The sequence below is a fragment of the Podarcis erhardii genome, assembly GCF_964252035.2.
Source record: "Podarcis erhardii genome assembly, chromosome: 3".
NCBI classification, from domain to species: domain Eukaryota; kingdom Metazoa; phylum Chordata; class Lepidosauria; order Squamata; family Lacertidae; genus Podarcis; species Podarcis erhardii.
Window position 1 is genome coordinate 99,224,807 of NC_138507.1, and position 20,187 is coordinate 99,244,993.

Consider the following 20,187-nt stretch of genomic DNA (forward strand, 5'->3'; position numbering starts at 1 on the left):
GCATGGCAGTCTTCAACAATGTATTTCTGTTTTCCCTTGTGCAACAACATTCCCCCAGTGTAACAAGTATACCACTAGGTGACTTTAACTTAGCTCTACATGGGATATAACCCCCAGTCTCCATCCTTCTGCCTGTTTATAGAACACACTGTATTTATAGAATGTCATGTCTTTGGTCTGCCCAGGCTTCACCTTGGACGTCTAAAGCTCAAGGTTATGGTTGACAAAAGACATGAAATAATTTAATGCTGAATGCTAATAAGCTTGTTGTGTTTTGCTTCCTTCTTCTAGGGCATCAGCAGTCTGTTCAGCTCCCTTAAAGTAGTCAGGCTGCTCCGGCTTGGTCGCGTGGCTCGGAAACTGGACCACTATATTGAGTATGGAGCAGCTGTCTTGGTTCTGCTGGTGTGCGTCTTTGGTCTTGCAGCCCACTGGCTGGCCTGCATTTGGTACAGTATCGGGGACTATGAAGTTATCAATGAGGATAAAAACACAATACGGAACGAAAGTTGGCTCTACCAGCTGGGCGAATCCATAGGATCACCGTATCAGTTTAACAGGTCAGGAAGTGGAAAATGGGAAGGAGGGCCAAGCAAGGATTCTGTTTATATCTCATCGTTATACTTTACAATGACTAGTCTCACCAGTGTTGGATTTGGGAACATTGCACCAACCACGGATGGAGAGAAGATCTTTGCTGTTGCTATGATGATGATCGGCTGTAAGTATTACTGGATTAATTTCTACTATACAGTGTTTCAGACTGCAATATTCCCCTCCCGTGACTTCCCTTACATGCTTGAAATAATGACCAAGTCAAATGATTTCTTAAGGATGCAGAGATTGACTTTGTGATGAATTGAGTCTATTGGTTAGAGTGTGGTGCTGATAATGCCAAGGTTGCAAGTTTAATGCCTGTATTGGACGGATGCATATTCCTGCATGGCGGGGGTTGGACTAGATGATCCTTGTGGTCCCTTCCAATGCTATGATTCTATCATCACCTTCATAAATCCAGCTCCCAACTTTTTGTCATTAGTAACATTTCCCCCTCCTTATTGGTTCTTTAGGGTGATTTTGAAGGGAACAGCCAGGGTGGTATAGTGTAGGGTTGCCATATTTCAAAAAATAAAATTCCCAACACCCCAAATTGTTTGAGCTTTTTTTAAAAAAGGAAACCACCAAAATTGTTGGGCTTTTTTGGGGAACAAAAAAAGAGAGAGTTTAAGCTTTTGGAGCTGTTTCCGCTGCTTTTTCCATCCCATTGCCATCCCCTCCCCCTATTTTTACACTCTAAAATGAGGGCATGTTAGGAATTTTCTAGACAGATATTTTCTAGATACTAGAATGGCAAGTCTAGTATAGTGGTTACGGAACCTGGGAGACCAGGGTTCAAATCCCCCCTCAACTGTGAAGCTCACTGGGTAACCCTGAGCTGCTGACTCACTCTCAACCTAACCTACCTCACAGGGTTGTTGTGAGGATAAAATGGGGAGAAGGAGAAGTCTGTCGGCCACCTCAAGCTCCCCAGAAGAAAGGTGGGGTATAAATGTAATGAAGGAATAAATATATACTTCTCTACATGGTGAATGTACCAGCAATCAAAATCAGTACTCATATAAGTCATTGCAAAATAAAAAAAGGTTATGTGGCTTGGCCCTAACATGCATATTTTAGAGGAGAACACTTTGCCCCTTTTACATTTCCATTGGTAAAATCATTGTAGACACATAATCAAACCAAAGGTAAACTCTTTACCATACCATAGATTTCAGCTGTTGAACACATGTTTAAATCTAATTGAAATCAGTAGAGCTTCAAAGTGCTTGAAAAGCGACCTATTGTTTAGTGCGGAATAAGGAGAAATCACAACGGGAAGAATTCAAAATCATGTTTTTTTCTGATCATTCTAGGAGTGCAAGCATTTCTGCTTGCCAGGCGGAAGCAGTCCCCTTCCCCCCCCTCTGTTTTTTGGGTGAGGTAGGGGCATGCTGGAGGAGGAGGGGGCGGGGGGAGAAGCCCTATTGCACTCATGAGAGCCCTGGTGCTGGCTTCTGATGGCCCAGAGGGTTAGTTGAATCTGACCCAATTCAATCAAAATGTTGGGTTTTTGTTGTATCTAGTGATATCAGGTTGCATAGTTTTCAGTGCAATCCCATTCACATTTTACTCAGAATAATCTCACTGAGTTCAGTGGGGTTTACGCAGTGTATAGGATTGCTTAGAAACAACAGTACTTTAATTAAACTACTTGCTGTAGGCACTATATAAACTTTAGAGCTCCTAGTTACCTGGTTTGATTGTTTCTCTCCCATATATAACCCTATGAAAATACACAGAAAAGTGGCAGGTTGGTTTCCTCATTTTATGGACGGAGATGATTTGTATTTTTTAAAAGTATGGAAGGAACGCAACATCTCGCTAAGGCCGTGGTTTTCAAAGGTAGTGCGCTACACTGGTGTGGCAGGAGAGTATGGCATGTGTGGCTGGAAGATTCAAGGACAATGAATAAAACATTTAAACCTTCCAGTGTAGTACAGTGTAGTATCATTTATTTTTAATTTGTGGAATAAACTTGGTGTGGTGTGAGCAAATTCTTATTCTGAAAGTGTGGCCCAGAGAAAGAGGTTTGAGAGCCACTATGCTAAGGTGAAGGGACGCGGGTGGCACTGTGGGTTAAACCACAGAGCCTAGGACTTGCCGATCAGAAGGTCGGCGGTTCAAATCCCCGCGACGGGGTGAGCTCCCATTGCTCGGTCTCTGCTCCTGCCAACCTAGCAGTTTGAAAGCACGTCAAAGTGCAAGTAGATAAATAGGAACCACTCCAGCGGGAAGGTAAACGGTGTTTCTGTGTGCTGCTCTGGTTCGCCAGAAGCGGCTTAGTCATGCTGGTCACATGACCCACAAGCTGTACGCCAGCTCCCTTGGCAAGTAAAGCGAGATGAGCGCCGCAACCCCAGAGTCGGCCACGACTGGACCTAATGGTCAGGGGTCCCTTTACCTTTATCTATGCTAAGGTGATTGCTCTGGCAGGGGAAGCATTTTGGCTTGCCAAAAATAACAATACCTCCTCACCTCCCCATATGCTGTTCTGGGGGGTTCTCCTGAAAACTTTGTGTGCGCACAGAAGGTGCTGGGGCAGGAGAGGGGAGGAAGCCCTGATGTGCAAGCGGAAGTCCTCGCGCATGGCTTCTGCTGATGGGCTGCATTCATTGAATTGCGCCCTAAATTTCAACCTCAGTCTTTGAATGTCAAAACAATGATGGTAGCAGTTAGGGCTTACATACTAAAAATGGGTTTCTGTAGTGCTCCCTTGAGAACACACCTTTGCTCAACAAACAGTGTCGTAGAAAACAACCATGACCTGAAGGTGGGGAAACCTACATGACCTGAAGGTGTTGCTGTGTAATGCCAGGTCAATGAAGAATAAAACCACTGCCATCCACGACCTGATTGTGGATGGAGGACTTGACCTGGCATGTGTGACAGAGACCTGGTTGGAGGAAGCAGATGGGCCTGTCCTTGCCGCTGCTTGCCCACCAGGTTTCTCTTACGCACAGCAACCCAGGTCATGTGGGCGGGGAGGGGGGGTTGCAGTGATTTTTAGGAAGTCACTAGCTTGCACCAGGCGTCCTACTGGGAAGATCCAGTTTTCTGAGTGCATGTTCTGGAAGTTGGGCAATAGGGGCAGTACAGGATTCCTTTTGGTGTACCGACCTCCCCGCTGCACCAAGGATTCCCTGTCTGAGCTGCTTCAGGTCGTGGCGGATTTTCTCCTGGAGACACCTAGTTTGGTTGTCCTAGGGGATTTTAACATCCATGCCGACACGACCTTACAAGGGGCTGCTCGGGACTTCGTGGAAAGCATGGCCTCCATGGGGCTGTCCCTGAATAAGTTTGGCCCAACTCATAGTCATGGACATGCCTTAGACCTGGTGTTCACCTCTAGTGACGTGGGTGATCTGACACTAAGTAAAAGTGAAACAAAAGAAGTGCCATGGTCAGATCACTTCCTGGTGCAACTGGACTTCTCCGCGACCCTTCCCCTCTGCAGGGAGGTGGGACCAATTCGGATGGTCCGCCCCCGCCACTTAATGGATCCAAATGGTTTCCAGAGAGTGGTAGGGGATGCCTTATCCCATGTTGATGGCCTTTCAGCTGATTCCCTGGTGGCCCGCTGGAATGCGGAGTTAACCAGGGCTATCGACTGTCTGGCTCCGAAGCGCCCTCTCCGATTGCATGGAGCCCGGACAGCTCCGTGGTTTTCTTCGGAGCTGAGGGCGATGAAACAATCGCTGAGACGGCTAGAGCGTCGGTGGCAAAAAACTCACTCCGAATCTGACCGGACACAGGTTAGAGCTCAACGTCGAGCCTACCAAGTGGCGATAGCGACGGCGAAGAAGACTTTCTTCACCGCCTCTATTGCATCTGCAGAAAATAGTAGCAGGAGACTTTTTCAGGTGGTTCGTAATTTAACGGAACCACCTTTACCACCGGGGCTTTGTAAAGACCCCAAGATCTCCTGCAACGATTTTGCAAAGTTTTTTGCAGATAAAATCACTCATATTCGGAAGGAGCTAGACACCACCGTGGGAGCAGGGCTGGGGCGGGAGAGTGCTAGAGCTCTGTCTGGTCAAGTTGCATGGAATCGATTTCAATCCATTACCCCCGAGGATGTGGACAGGCTGCTTGGACGCGTGAAACCAACCACCTGTCTCCTGGATCCTTGCCCATCCTGGCTAATAAAAGCAAGCCGGGAAGGGCTGGGCGATGGGCTCTGCGGGGTGGTGAATGCTTCCCTCTGTGAGGGAGCATTCCCAGATCCGCTGAAAGAGGCGGTCATCAAACCGCTTCTTAAAAAACCATCTTTAGACCCGGCCAGTATGGCCAACTATCGCCCAGTCTCAAATCTTCCATTCTTGGGCAAGGTGATTGAGCGCGTGGTTGCTGAACAACTCCAGGCACGCCTGGAGGATGCGGACCATTTGGATCCCTTCCAATCGGGATTCAGGCCTCATCATGGGAATGAAACTGCCTTGGTCGCGCTGGTTGATGATCTCCGGCGAGCTAGGGACAAAGGTGAGAGCTGTTTCCTAGTTCTGCTGGATCTCTCAGCGGCCTTTGATACAATCGACCATAACATCCTTCTGGACCGTCTAGAGGGGCTGGGAGCTGGGGGCACTGTTATACAGTGGTTTCGCTCCTTCCTCCTGGGCCGTGTTCAGAAAGTGGTGGTGGGGGATGAGTGTTCAGACCCCTGGGCCCTCACTTGTGGGGTGCCTCAGGGTTCCGTCCTCTCCCCCATGCTTTTTAACATCTATATGAAGCCGCTGGGAGAGATCATCAGGGGGTTTGGACTGGGTGTCCATCAATATGCAGATGATACCCAGCTCTACCTCTCTTTCAAATCAGAACCAGTGAAGGCGGTGAAGGTCCTGTGTGAGTGCCTGGAGGCGGTTGGAGGATGGATGGCGGCTAATGGATTGAGGTTGAATCCTGACAAGACAGAAGTACTGTTTTTGGGGGACAGGGGGCGGGCTGGTGTGGAGGACTCCCTGGTCCTGAATGGGGTAACTGTGCCCCTGAAGGACCAGGTGCGCAGCCTGGGAGTCATTTTGGACTCACAGCTGTCCATGGAGGCGCAGGTCAATTCTGTATCCAGGGCAGCTGTCTACCAACTCCACCTGGTACGCAGGCTGAGACCCTACCTGCCCGCGGACTGTCTCGCCAGAGTGGTGCATGCTCTAGTTATCTCCCGCTTGGACTACTGCAATGCGCTCTACGTGGGGCTACCTTTGAAGGTGACTCGGAAACTACAACTAATCCAGAATGCGGCAGCTAGACTGGTGACTGGGGGCAGCCGCCGAGACCACATAACACCGGTCTTGAAAGTCCTACATTGGCTCCCAGTACGTTTCCGAGCACAATTCAAAGTGCTGGTGTTGACCTTTAAAGCCCTAAACGGCCTCGGCCCAGTATACCTGAAGGAGCGTCTCCACCCCCATCGTTCTGCCCGGACGCTGAGGTCCAGCGCCGAGGGCCTTCTGGCGGTTCCCTCATTACGAGAAGCAAAGCTACAGGGAACCAGGCAGAGGGCCTTCTCGGTAGTGGCACCCGCCTTGTGGAACGCCCTCCCATCAGATGTCAAAGCGATAAATAACTACCTGACATTCAGAAGACATCTTAAGGCAGCCCTGTTCAGGGAAGTTTTTAATCTGTGATATTTTAGTGTATTTCTGGTTTTTATGGAAGCCGCCCAGAGTGGCTGGGGAAACCCAGCCAGATGGGCGGGGTACAAATAATAAATTATTATTATTATTATTATTATTATTAACCAGGAACACATGCATTTCTGTCAATAAATGTGCTTGTTTTAATACGTAATCATTGTGCCCTTTTGATTCTCTGTTTCCAACGTTCCGTGTCTGACAACCCTATACTGTATAAAACCCAGACTTTAAATGGGTCAAGAGAAACAGCACAACTTCAATTACTTCACTGGAGTCAAGAAGATGCAAAATGCTGGCATGGTTAGATTTATTCGAGAAGGAGTTACTGCTTCTAACTTAAGAATGAGATTTGAAGGGCTCCGTATAATGAAATGAGGACAGTAAAAGACTGTAATGTCACATAAGATGTTCTCAGTGGAATCAAGACAGACAAAGAATAAAAATTCATTTTTTCCCCTTTTTGCTTGCCTGTGTTTGAGGAATACTTGAGTGTAGAGCTGAAATGAAAGGTACATGACTGAACCAAAGACTATAAAATGTTAAGAGAAATGGTTTGGTTGAGATGCATGTACTCAAAGCATTATGACATTTCTGGCTTGAAAAAAAAAGACCTCTTTATTGAGAGGGCTAAACAATGGATATACCGTGTTGATAAAACAGCATAAAAGCATTTGGCAAATTACCTATAGTAAATACAGCAAATGGCTTTCTGCTGCAAACTGATTTGGATCATCAAGCCTATGACTCACTAAGAAAGAGAAGGGGGGGGGGGCATTAGCAGATAATACCAGAGACCTCTTGAAAGAGATTCCACTGAGAATTAACTTGATGCTTGAGATGCTTTGAGAGTGGAGCAGAAGAAAGAAGTTTCTTGACTGCTGAAGGGAAATAATGTTCGTTGAAAGGAAAGTTGACAGTTACTTTCTGTGGAGTGAAGGGTATTTTTTGTGTGTGTGTACCTAAGCTTGTGCTCCCATGGGGGTTCCCATAAGCAATTCATGTGGCAAATGTTGTAGGTTAAGCAGGGATAAGCGAGGCACCCTCACATGTTGAACGCTTATTTGCTGGTTGTGTGCCTGATAGGAATGGTCCCTTGTTGTTCCGTCACTGGTCACCAGGTTTGTTTGTCCAGCGAATGCACAAGTCCATTTGTAAAGTAAGTGTAATGCTGAAAAGATTTTTAATCTGCTCTCAAGTGAAGACATTTGTCCATTTGCTTTGGTCTGATTCTTTGGAAGTCATGCTGTGCTGATGAGGATGCACCTTATGATGAAACATTTCAAGTAAATGAAACTATGGGCCTCATCCAGAACCGGCCCACTCATGAGGCAAGGTGAGGCAAACGCCTCAGGTGGCAGGATCAACAGGGCAGCAGAGCCCGATGTAGATGAAATAATAATAATAATAATAATAATAATAATAATAATAATAATTTATTTATACCCCGCTCATCTGGCTGGGTTTCCCCAGTCACGCTTGTTCCTGATATAGATCTTCATTCACCTCATCCTCCCTGGCAAGGAAGGGGATGCCATTTTGTGGTTTGCCTCAGGTGCCAAAATGTCTTGGGCACATCTGATTTGCTGCAGTTGCTCATGTTAAATAAATGGAAAGAAGAACTTCGTCACCTAGAATATGATCCCATGAACACACCAGGTTTGTATCACGGATGAAACTGCAATGGGAAGAACAAACAAACAAACATTTGGATGGAAGCTGTAAGGAGCCAACATGGTGCACTCCAGATGTTTTGTACCAGAAGTACTGTCAGCCATAGCAGGCTAGATCTGTTCCAGTGTTTCCATGAACTTTTATCCAACATGATCCTCAGGGTTCCGTCCAGCTCTACATTTCTATGATGGGGAGCTGGCCATACTTTAAGTTGATTATGCTGTACTGAATTGCACTTCTCTTAAAACTTTAGTGCTAAATTTAGAATGAATACAATAGGCATCATTTCTATTCAGTTTTACCGTTTAGTGTGTGCTAATAAGGCTTTTGATTTGTCATTTTCCTAACAGACTCCAGCAAAGTGCATGGCATGTGATCTGAGATGAAACTGACATAAGATGTTAGGCGGTAATTGTACAATCCTTTTTGATGTTAATTCCTTATATTGCTTCACCAAAAGGGCTGGAAATAATCAGCAAACTGTATTTGCTGACGTTGATTGAGCTGATTTTTGTGAAATTGGTAAAAGGCAAAAGATTTATATGATCTGAAGAGAAACCAGAGTATTGAGCTCAGAAAAATACCGGTAGTTGTTTTCTCTTCTTCTAAATGTGAGTTTCCTCAAATACCCTCTAGTCTGCATGCATTCTACTTGAAATAAGAACAGTAAATTTGGCTGCAATCCTGTGCACATTGACATGGAAGTGGCACGTGGAGCACAAGAGTGTAAGCCTAATAATAACTACTATAAGCCCTATTGAATTGAAGCAAGTGTCATTGGAATCATAGTCTAAAACACACAGTATAATGCATTACACCCATATATTCAAATGCATGGGACTGTGTTGTCAATATTTATTAAGGGTGATTATGGTGATTATAGAGACTAGGGCCCTGCGGGACTTGACATCTTTCTGCAGGGCTGCAAGACAGAGCTGTTCCACTTGGCCTTTGGCCGAGGCACAGTCTGACCCCCTCCTTTGGTAATCCTCATAGAACTCTAGCCCAATGGTTGCCATTAATTTGATTCTGAATTGATTTTAGAATGTATTTCTATTAATTGATTGTGATTTTATGTAAACTGTGTTACTTTTACTGTTGTTAGCCGCTCTGAGCCCAGCTTCGACTGGGGAGGGCGGATATAAATAATTTTTATTTATTTTTTTATTTTTGTTTATCACAATAATTTCAAACATATTATAGGGTTCCCTCACATAGCTGGTCTGTTACTAGAGCACCACTTTAGGGCTTCAGTAGGAACAGCAGCAAAGGGAGATCAGCAGAAGGACGCAAGACTTCTAGCAGTGTACAAATATGTGCTCACTGACATTAAACAATGAGCCCCAATGTTAAAATACTCAGTCCTGATAAAGTCAGCTATGACCGTGTGCCATTAAAACCAGTGGAACAATCAGCTTAGATCCACAATATTTAATGAGAACTAGTCATGACAAACTTCATCTGGATCTGGGCCAGATTATTTAAAGAATGTCTGTTGTAGTTGTTTCCTTCTGATAACAGCAGAGATATAGAAACTCCTGTGACCTGAAGAGAGGACCTCCCTGGTTTCTCTTAAGGCAGAGCTTTCCAAACTGTGTGTCGTGACACATTAGTGTGTTGTTTGCAGTGGGAAGGTGTGTCATGCGATATGTGTCCATATCTCTTATAAAGGGTTAGTTTAACCTCCAGTTTGCTAGTAAAACTGAGTTAAAAAGGTAAAGGGACCCCTGACCATTAGGTCCAGTCGTGGCCAACTCTGGGGTTGTGGTGCTCATCTCGCTTTATTGGCCAAGGGAGCCGGCGTACAGCTTCTGGGTCATGTGGCCATCATGACTAAGCCGCTTCTGGCGAACCAGAACAGCACACGGAAACGTTGTTTACCTTCCCACCTATTTATCTACTTGCACTTTGACATGCTTTTGAACTGCTAGGTTGGCAGGAGCAGGGACCGAGCAATGGGAGCTCACCCCGTCGTGGGGATTCGAACCGCCGACCTTCTGATCGGCAAGTCCTAGACTCGGTGGTTTAACCCACAGTGCCACCCACTGTGTTGCAAAATGATGTATGTCTAAAAAGTATCTTACCAACATGAAAAGTTTGGAAAGCTCTGCTCTAAGGAGTGCCCTTGCATGCATTCAAGCCCCTGCAAAGTCCCCTGACACGTGTCCTAATGTGATATAGGACATTAATAATAATAATAATAATAATAGACCAGAGATAGGTGACTCTTCCTTGGCTGTACTTGGATTGACTCAGAATTCTCCTGGGATTTCTTGTGGAAAGCTAGGAAACCTTGGAAAAAAATTATTTAACTAAGCCAAGGACTTAGACAGGTACTCCCACCCCCCCAAACACATTTTCCCCTTCCCTTCTATCCAGTGCCATCTTTCTAGAAAAAGAGGTGCTGGAACTCACCATGAATGCCTCCTTTGTTCTCTTATTATGGCAATGGTTCCCACCTAAGAGGTGCCTGAACTGAATTCCTGTGAGCAATGATGGTTCATGAGCAGCAAGGACAGGAGAGGTCAAAAGGATGAGTTTTTCCCTCTCTCCACCCATCTCTCCTCACCATTATTGTGTCTAACAAGGTGTGAGGGACTATGGGACTACCACAGTCCACTCCAGTGTTCTGACCTGTTTAAATCAAGTAATCACTACTCATGAAGTCAAAGCAGGCCAGTGGCTGGAATACCTCAAATAGGTTTGAGTGAGCAACTTGTTAACTGAACCATTATGAATCTCTTCTTCCAGCCTGTTCCTTCTCAGGCTCCGCCCCTTTGGTCTGAAGCCTGTGGATGTTAAAGGTCCAGCCCCCATAGGAACCTGATATTGGCAGTCAGAACTACTGTGGTGGTTCTACGGTAGTTCTCAGGATTACGGTTTCCATGGTCCCTCATGCTGTTTTCATCAGAAGCGTCTTCTTAATTTGGCACCTTTATGCCAATCTATAAGATACCAAATGAACAGCAGGATTGGATGTTTTTAATAATTGGCTTTCTCTTCAAGTAATTTGTCATGTATTTCACATTGCATGTGCAACAGGGAATGTCACTGCTTGAAGTCAAACTGCTGGTTTTGAGAAGGATCTGCTTTTGAGTCATTTTAGTTAGATTGCACTCAGCACAGTTCTGGATCTGTCAGCTAGTCCCCCATTTTCTTCCCTGAGGTATGAATTCCATGAAGGTAAAAAATAAATAAATAAATCCGTGCCAGGAAGACCAGAGCAAGGCTTGCAAGCAATAAATAGATAATAACTTCAAATTTCAGATCAGTCAGAATAATGTGTTCCGATAGTGAGAAAAAGGTTATAAACAGTAGAAATGGAGGTCTGAAAGGTCAGAATCATGGAAATGCATGCATATTGGCTGGAATATTAGCAGTTAAGCAATGGAATCCACGAATCAAAGCAAACACACACCAAGAATGACTATTTCCCCACCTAATTGACTTCATTAAATGTTAGCATTAGTGCAGTCATCGCAGTGTCGTGGAGGGAGGCTGAAAGCAAAGGTTGTGAGGATGTGTGAGAGAGAAATCAAGAGCAACACCAATTATTGTCTTGGTTTGCCTTGTTTTAAATAGGGTGCAGAGGTTGAGAAACACTGACATGCTTTCGGGGGGGGGCAAAGATATTGGGGAGAGGGAACAGGGAGGGGAGAAGACCAGAGGGAAGGGATATTTAGCAATCTTTGCTGTTGAATCTGTTGCAGGTGAGATGGTGAAATGGCAGTAACAAATGCTTAACAGCATTTGTTGTGACTGTGTGTTTGTGTGTGTACAGTGGTGCCCATTGGGACTGGTGGGGTGGAAGGCAGAGAACCCAAACAGTAGATTGACCCAGAGCTAATGAGAGGTGGTGTAACAGCCAATGAGAGGCAGAGGCAACTAATTCTAGTGTACAGTGGTACCTCAGGTTACATACGCTTCAGGTTACAGACTCCGCTAACCCAGAAATAGTGCTTCAGGTTAAGAACTTTGCTTCAGGATGAGAACAGAAATCGTGCTCTGGTGGCGCAGTAGCAGCAGGAGGTCCCATTGGCTAAAGTGGTGCTTCAGGTTAAGAACAGTTTCAGGTTAAGAACATACCTCCGGAACGAATTAAGTACTTAACCCGAGGTACCACTGTAGTCCCATTCTCTTCCCTGCTGAGTTCTACAAGGGCAACAATGAGATCATGGACTGGCTAGAAGAAGGCAGGCAGCTGGAGTTTGGACAGGGGCAGACTGAGTATGTGTGTGTTCATGTGTGCATTTATAAATGACCTGATATTTTTTTAAAAATCCAAGCAGCGTACAAGAGAAAAACAATAAGCACTACCATCAAAGCAAAACTGCATCACAAAAGCATATTAAACCAAATAAAAACAGAGAATTCAAACAAATAAGATCAGGATCCAATCTTATGAGTCAGGGAAAACCTGAGCAAAAAGATATGTATCTGAAATATACTCGGAGTCCTGTAGTGATTTCATGCTCTTTATTGCAGCTTGTAAAACAGTGATTGAATTGCCCCCCAAACCTCAGGCATATATATATATTATTTACCCAACGAGTCCCGTTGGCTGATTCCGCTTCCCTCCTGGAGCCTGATTGGTCTTTTCCTGCAGGCCAATCAGTTGTTGCATTCTAGGATCCTACTTGCCTATTGTTCTAGGATCCAAGCTTAGTACATAACAGTATCTGAAAGATTTCTGGAGCAACCAATGTTTGTATCGCATATGGCAGAGGGAAGGGCATTCATAGGACAGGGGCAATGGTGGAAAATGCCCGTTTTGGGGTAATTGCCTTTTGATAAGATACAGTACTTTGAGTAGAATTTCCCTAGAGGAAGGCCATAGCATTCTGCTCCATCTACAGCTTCTGGACCAATCCCAAGGGAAACCCAATAAGGGGTGCAATGCAGTAGTCCAGTCATGAGGTTATCAACACATGAGTCATGGTGACCAAGCTATCTCTATCCAAGGAAGCGTCTAGTTGGCCAACCAGCCTAGGCTGATACTTGGTGCTTCTCGCCACAAAGGTCAAATTACAGAAAAACCCAGAGAGCCCACCCTTTTAAGCAAAGGGATTTGTAAATCATATACAAGACCTTTTATATTGCCCACTCGTGATATGGATCTTGTGAGCGAGACACAATCTAGTTAATGCGCATTTACAGTGATTTGTTTGTGGAAGCTCCAAATCAGCTTTCATTGTGCAACCTGAATTTGCTGAATCCTGCCCCAAAAACAGTGCCCTTAAGTCTCTACATAGCCACTATGTTACATCCCCTCTTGACATCTCTGCATTGTCTCTGCTAATATGCCAGAATCCATATGCTGAGTAGCAATTACATAGATGTGAGTGACAGCTGTTTCCCTTTGATCATGACAGAGGGTGCCCAGCCAGCAACATTACTAGCGCATGCATGGTTCTGATGCATGCTCTCCCCCCCCCTTTAGCATTGTATGAATCAGCCACTAGAGGGCTGATATGGGAAGGCAGAAACCTGGTTTTCGCAACTGGAAATGGCAAACGACATCTTTACTGTGAATTCTATTCATTTGATATGCTCAGCAGTTCAGCCCTTTCTTGCTTCTAAAGTTTAATGGAGAAGTATACTAGGCCCATGTAATTTTCTTTCTGCATGAGGTATTGTACAGAGCCTATTTGATCATCCGCCAGCTACAGAAACGACCAAGCTCCCTATTGCAAAACTGAGTGAAAGGAATAAAGGGAATGAAAAAGCATGAGAGAAAATGCTGCTGTTTTTTTAAAAAAAAATCAAAAAAAAATCTGATCTATGTTTGTTACTGTTGAAATCAGGTTTTGTCCCAAACTATCAACTGGAGCAACTCACCCCCACATCTTTTCATTGTCACAGATTCTTGCTCCCTTTCTCCTTCATGTTTCTTCACTGCTCACTATTCTTTAGTGCAAATGTATATGCTTGGGATGTGGTCCAGTTTGTATTTAAAGGAGAACCTATTTAATTCTCCTTTTCAAGAACACTACATGAACCCAAAGCACAGCCATACTTCAAAATTCACACTTCTCTGAATTTTGCAGTGCACTTTTCACCAGCCAAGCAATGTTTTTTAAAAAATGCATATAGTAAGGTAAAATGTGCAAAAGGTTTTGCATATTAGTGAAAGTAATATTCAAACATGCATGATATCTGGAAAGTGGCTTTTCATACATATATATTAGGATAAATTTCCACCAACATGCTCATTAAGACTTCTTTTAAAAAATGGCAAACAGATGTGGAAATGTGGAGAATCAAATATAAGACTGGAAAAACCAGAAACTAAGAGAAACTAAAACTGACACATTTGCCCATCCCTAGCACACACTTACACTCCTACCCCCGATACCTTGCCTTGTTATATAATTTTATGATCATGTTTATTTTATTTAACAGAATTTATTCACTACTTAATTTAAATATATAACCTCTGAACGCATGGTCAGAGCTTGAGAACTCAGGTATTTGAATCCATAGCCTGTCCATGCTGAAGAATCAGGGCAAGCCAGTGGGTGACAAAATGTAAGTTTCTTAATAAAATATCCAGGACAATTCAAAATCTCTCATAATCCTGCTCCCCTCCCCCAATATTTCTATTGCAATTTGCCTGAATTCAGTTTGCCTTGATCCGAAGAGATGCTCAAAACTGTCTCCTCACCAGACAGGCAAAACAAGCCCACAAATTTGCAGAAAGTGGAGAGAACCCTCAGCACAATGTTATTTAGTCAAGATGATCGTAGCTGATGAGCTTCCTCTGTAGATCTAATGCGAGAATGAATGTGAGTGGTTGTGCTTAGCGGGGTGGGTTCATTTCAGTCCATATGAAATAAATTTTTGACACATTATTAAACTGATCAATAACCCCAAAGAGGATTTAGACGCTGTTCTGGTATGTGCGCAGCTCCTCCTCGCTGGCCGGGTTCAGTTTACTTCTGCAGAGTTTATCCTCTGTCGGCTTCTCAAAAATCCTATCACTGCGGTTATGCCAGCATCAAAAGTAATATCTTTCCCTGAGCCTGAAAGTAGAAACTCGCATCCCTTGAGGATGTATGGGGAAAGTACTCTGAATGACCAAATAGAGCAGCTTGCTTTTTATTAAAATTCACACAAGTTTTTACAGTTTTCTCTTTGGAAAACCTGTAGGAAGATAAGCGACTTAGAAGTGCTTCACCTACTCAGACTGAAGTAGAAATAAGAAGAGTTTCCCTCTTGCTTCACAGTGAAATACAGGATAGCTGGTCTTTGTTCTGGAATGCACTGGTGGAGCCCATCCAGTGTTTCCGCCAGCGCATTTACACCATGCTGACCTTGCCACCACCTCCACCTCCCCCTGTACCTCTCAGAAAGTAGCAGGGAGACCAGGGTAATGGGAGGCCAGGTGAGACCCACCAACCATTACCGGATGCAGGAAAGCATGCATGTGTGATTTTGCAACTGGTATGGTCAATGGTTAGGAATATGGGAGTGGACGTCTTACAAGATCTGGAGGTTCCCCATTCCTGACACAGCCAACCAGTTGAATTCCAGACCGAGAGTCCCTATTTTCCAGAGACAATCCCAGATCTACAAGAGCCATCCCGGTTTCTGATGTGATCCTGGAACGTCCTGTTTTTCCTTAGGATGTCCCTGTTTTCATTGGAGAAATGCTGGAGGGTATGGAGTTATGTCAAACACCCCCAAGCCAAGGTTTGACATAACTGTACATCCTTTAGAAGACATCTGAAGGCAGTCCTATAAAGGGAGGTTCTTTAAGGTTTAATGTCTTATTATTTTTTTATACATAGTGGTACCTCGGTTGTCGACGTGACCCATTCTGGAAGACCGTTTGACTTCTGAAATGTTCGACATTCGAGGTGCAAAGGGTGGTCGGCAAAGTCAATGGAGAAAAAAGAAAAACATGCAGCGGAAGCCGTTTGACTTCCGAGGTGCATTCGAAAACGGAGGCAATTACTTCCGGGTTTTTGGCGTTCGGGTTCCGAAACATTGGACTTCCGAGACGCTTGAAAACCGACATACCACTGTATGTTGGAAGCTACCCAGAGTGGCTGGGGAAACCCAGTCAGATGGGCAGGGTATTAATGATTATGATGGAATAAGACAACCCTGTTTCCATCTGAGAAATGTTGGAGGTTATGAAATCATTTCAATGGTGAGAAGGTTGTAGAGCAGCCTTTTTTTCATTACTAGAAGTTCACTTTGGAGCTTTGTTGTACAAGGAGGGGGGACCTACAGTTTTGCTTTCAATGCACACACACTTTCTTGTGCTATTATAACCAGTGGTGCAATGGAGGGGGAAGCACAAGTCTTTTTTCTCAACGGGAGGGATGACTTCAATTGCCAGAGTGCTAGGGTAATTAACAGATCCTCTTTGCTCTGACTAGTAAATGAGGCGATAACAAGGCTTTAAAGTTCTAGGGTTGTTTGTATAGGATTAGTACAGTCACACCTCTTGTTGCGTTCGCTTCGGGTTGCAAATGCGGCAAACCCAGAAGTGTATACTTCCGGGTTTCGCCATGCACGCACACACAGAAGCGTTCTGCGCACTTCGCACATGCGCAGGAGCACTCTGTCATGCTCCGTGATTGCGCAGAAACGCCGCTCTAGTTACGGACTTTTCGGTGTGCGAACTGCACCCCGGAACAGATCGTGTCCACAACTAGAGGTACCACTGTATATAGGAAGTGAGACGATCCATCTGGGCTGCATTTTTAGGGTTCTCCTTGGGGGTTCTATGGCTATGGGACCTTATTTAAAATTTAATTCTACTGCTACTCTACTTGTTACAACAACTTTCTAACCCATGCACACGAGGAGCTACCTGCCTTAAGTGAGGACACAGGTATGAGTTACTCTTTCACTAGGCTTATTGTGAGACTGTTATTTCCTTGATATTAGTAGGAGCTGAATGAGAACTGGGCAAATTTAATTTTCTTTTCTACAGCTGTCTTCCTATATTTTTGATTCCTGTCCCACATTTGTACTCACACTCCCCCCCCCCCCCGTTGCCTGCGGAAATGTTGAAATCAATAAAGACAGTAATTAAGAATGCCAAACTGCATTTCTAAAAAGGGCTCTTTCTTAACACTGTTTGCAGATAATAGACTCTACCTTCAGAAGCTATTTTACTCCAACAGTGACAGAATGGAGAAAGGATTGACAGTGGCGGCTTAAGAAGATAAAAACTGCAACCGTATAGAAACTGATCTGAGAGTAACAGTGTGATCCTAATGCCCCAGATCTGTGTTGCTGGGTGTGTGTGTGTTTGGATATGGTGGAGGGTTGCCTCTCAACTAGGAATGGATCTGTCAATTTTGTCTCTCTCTGTTTTCCATTTTTTCATTCATCAATTCAATTCTCCACATTTCAGCAGCTAATATATATATATATATATATATATATTCCGTTTCCTTTAGCTTTTCACTTTCCACTTTGCCATCATTTCTCTCCTTTTTGAACCCTGCTTAATTATTGGAAAATACCACTCCAACCTCTTACATTCCTGCCACAAACTGAGTTGCAGGGGCGAAGATGGTGTACTGCTAATTGCAGGTACTGTCACAGCTGGATGCGAGGGGCTGGCAGTTCTGAGCTAATTGGTGATGCTGGCATGCTGCAATTAACCTCATTAGGGCTTGAATTACATCTAATTAAACCCTTGTCTCGGACAGGAGCCATGTAATCCCTTCTTGCTGCTGGGCTGTCCCTCGGTGGGGGTCACACTGAAGCCTGCTGGGTTTTGAGTCCGAAGCCAGAGTGGGAGGACAGGAGCTGTCAAAGCGTCATGTTGTCACATACCTACAAGTGCCACTGACAGCTTAGTCCTTTCAAATATTTCAAACTTTCTGTTGGAAGGTATTGTGGTATTTCAGCTGGTGTTGTTGAACACTTTAAAAAAAATATTTTTATTAAAGATTTCTTAGTTTTCAAAAGCATGTGCAATGTCTCTTTTTTCAAGCTGCGTTTTCTACAGATCAGTTTCATTTGCTGTGAGACATTAGTGTTACATCAGGAAGAAAAGGGGGAAAGAGGTGGAGGGGGGAAATGGTGAGTGGGGTGGGGCCGGGTGGCAATACTTAGTGCATGTGTGGGGTTTTGTGTCAGCATCACTTGTGTGGGTTCTTTACTATTTGCTTGCATTTCTTTGAAGGTGAGAGAGGTTTGGGGGTGGCCTAGGGTGTGGTTAGTTGTCTTTGATTGGCGGTAGTAAAATTGGTTTCCATGTGTGAGTGGGGTGTGTGGTTGTTTTTGGATCAGGTTAGCCAGATTGATTTGTATGCTCTTGGTGGGTTCTTGCTGTTGTCGTGTTGGGCTGTGTATGTGATAAAGGGGAGCCATACCGGGGAGAAGGCGTCTTCTATTTGTCCCTGTGTCAGTTTCAGTTTGTTGGTTAGTTTTTCTAATAAGGCTGTTTCCCATACTATTTGATACCATTGGTCCATGCTTACTTCTGACAGGTCTCTCCAGCGTCTAGCTGTGATGTTTCTAGCTGCTGAGAGTAGGTGGGTTATGAACTCTTTGTGATGGGAGTGGGCATTATTGTCTTGGAAGATGTTTAGTAGGGCCAGTTCTGGGGTGACTTCTAATACTTGCTTAGTTATTTTGCATATATCTTGTATGATTGATGTGAACAGTTGTATTTTAGGACATTCCCGCCACATGTGGAGGTATGTATTGTGGTTGCAACACTTTGTTTAGTATGTAGGAGAGTGATTTCTTTCACAGGGCCTTCTTTCTACCAGCTGCTGAGGTATTGTGGCTAAGAAGTCCCTTGTTCATAGGGATCTGGGTTGTTCCAAGTCATACCGGGCTAGTTTAGCATTTATTTTGGCTGGAATAAAGGCCTTTCTCATTACCAACTACAGAACCCCTGACCCTCCAAGTGTCCCTGTTTTCCAGGGACAGTCCCAAATTTACAGAAGCAGCCCCGGTTTCTGATTTGATCCTGGAATGTCCCGCTTTTTCTAAGGAGGTCCCTATTTTCATTTGAGAAATGTTGGAGGGTATGGAGTCATGCAATTCCTGAGCCAAGGAGATAACTAACTATATAGGGTTAGTTTTGTTGTTGTTTAATGTTTTATTATGTTTTCTTATATGTTGGAAGCTGCCCAGAGTGGTTGGGGCAACCTAGTCAGATGGGCAGTCAATTGTTTGTTTGTATGTTTGTTTGTTTGTTTGTTTGTTTAATATTGAATAGGCCATCCCTGTTTTCTTTGGAGGAATGTTGGAGGGTATGGAATCCTCCTTTTTAACTGGATACACCAGAGGGGTGTGTGTGTGTGTGTGTGTGTGTGTGTGAAATATATGGGATATGTGACCCTACAGATGTTGTTGGACTACCTTTATCATCCCTTGAAGAAGGCACTATTGTGCCCACTCCTGGAAAAAACCCACCCAGGGCTTGATATTATTATTATAGTGATACATCATGTGATACATCTGGAGATATATATCTTTATGTATATCTGTGAAAATGCAATAATAATATGGCACAAATATGGTGCCAGTCCCTAGCATATTGCAGGATGAGGGTTGGATTTTGCTGGTACATCACATCAGATAGTTTTAGAAGCCCTGATCTAATCCAAGACCTTTCTTAATGCAATATGGTAGGATTCCACCCTACATCTCCCACACAGGGTTTTGCTTAGCTTTCCTATCCTAAAATAAAAACCCTGCCCGGTGTACTGTAAGCACAGGATAGGATACAATCCCATATCGATAGGGCATAAATAATGTGGCTGTTAAGGGTGTGGCCCATAGTAGCTGTAATTTCCTGGACTTTTGGAGCTTCTGAAGACAGAAAGCTCTTAGCTCAACCTGGTAAACCAAAAGCGATTTGGTTTAATTGAATAGATATTCAAATATATTGGGTGGAATTCAACATTGCGCTATGACAAATGTCCCACCTGCGCAAGCATTTCAGCTTGCCAGAGACTTCTCCTTCCCCTATGTGCTGTTCTGGGGGTCCCTCCAAAACCAGCTGTGGGGAGTGTGGGGGGGGGCACAGGGGGATGAGAAGGGGGAAAGCCCTGTTGCATATGCAAGGAAGTCCTTGCAGGGGCTTCCACTCAGCGGCATAGGAAGGGGGGGGTGCGGTGGGGGCAGTCCACCCCGGGTGTCATACCAGGGAGGGGTGACAAAATCCCCCCTGGGAGGATACCAATCGGCCCCCCTGGGTGTGTCACTGATGTGCCTATTGGCCCCCCGATAGGGTCACCGGCACACCAATTGGCCCCCAGGTGGATCGCCGACATGCCAATTGCCCCTGTGGATGTATCAC

General features: G+C 44.6%; 1 protein-coding gene across 6 annotated transcripts in view; it reads left to right on the forward strand.

The window, feature by feature from the left end:
- KCNH1 (potassium voltage-gated channel subfamily H member 1) overlaps positions 1-20,187 on the forward strand; it is a 223,006-nt gene that overhangs the window by 63,077 nt on the left and 139,742 nt on the right. For all 6 annotated transcript variants that reach the window (XM_081854588.1, XM_081854589.1, XM_081854591.1 and 3 more), the window contains exon 7: positions 292-721. In XM_081854588.1, the coding sequence (XP_081710714.1) occupies positions 292-721 (430 nt within the window). The remainder of the gene's footprint in view (positions 1-291; positions 722-20,187) is intronic.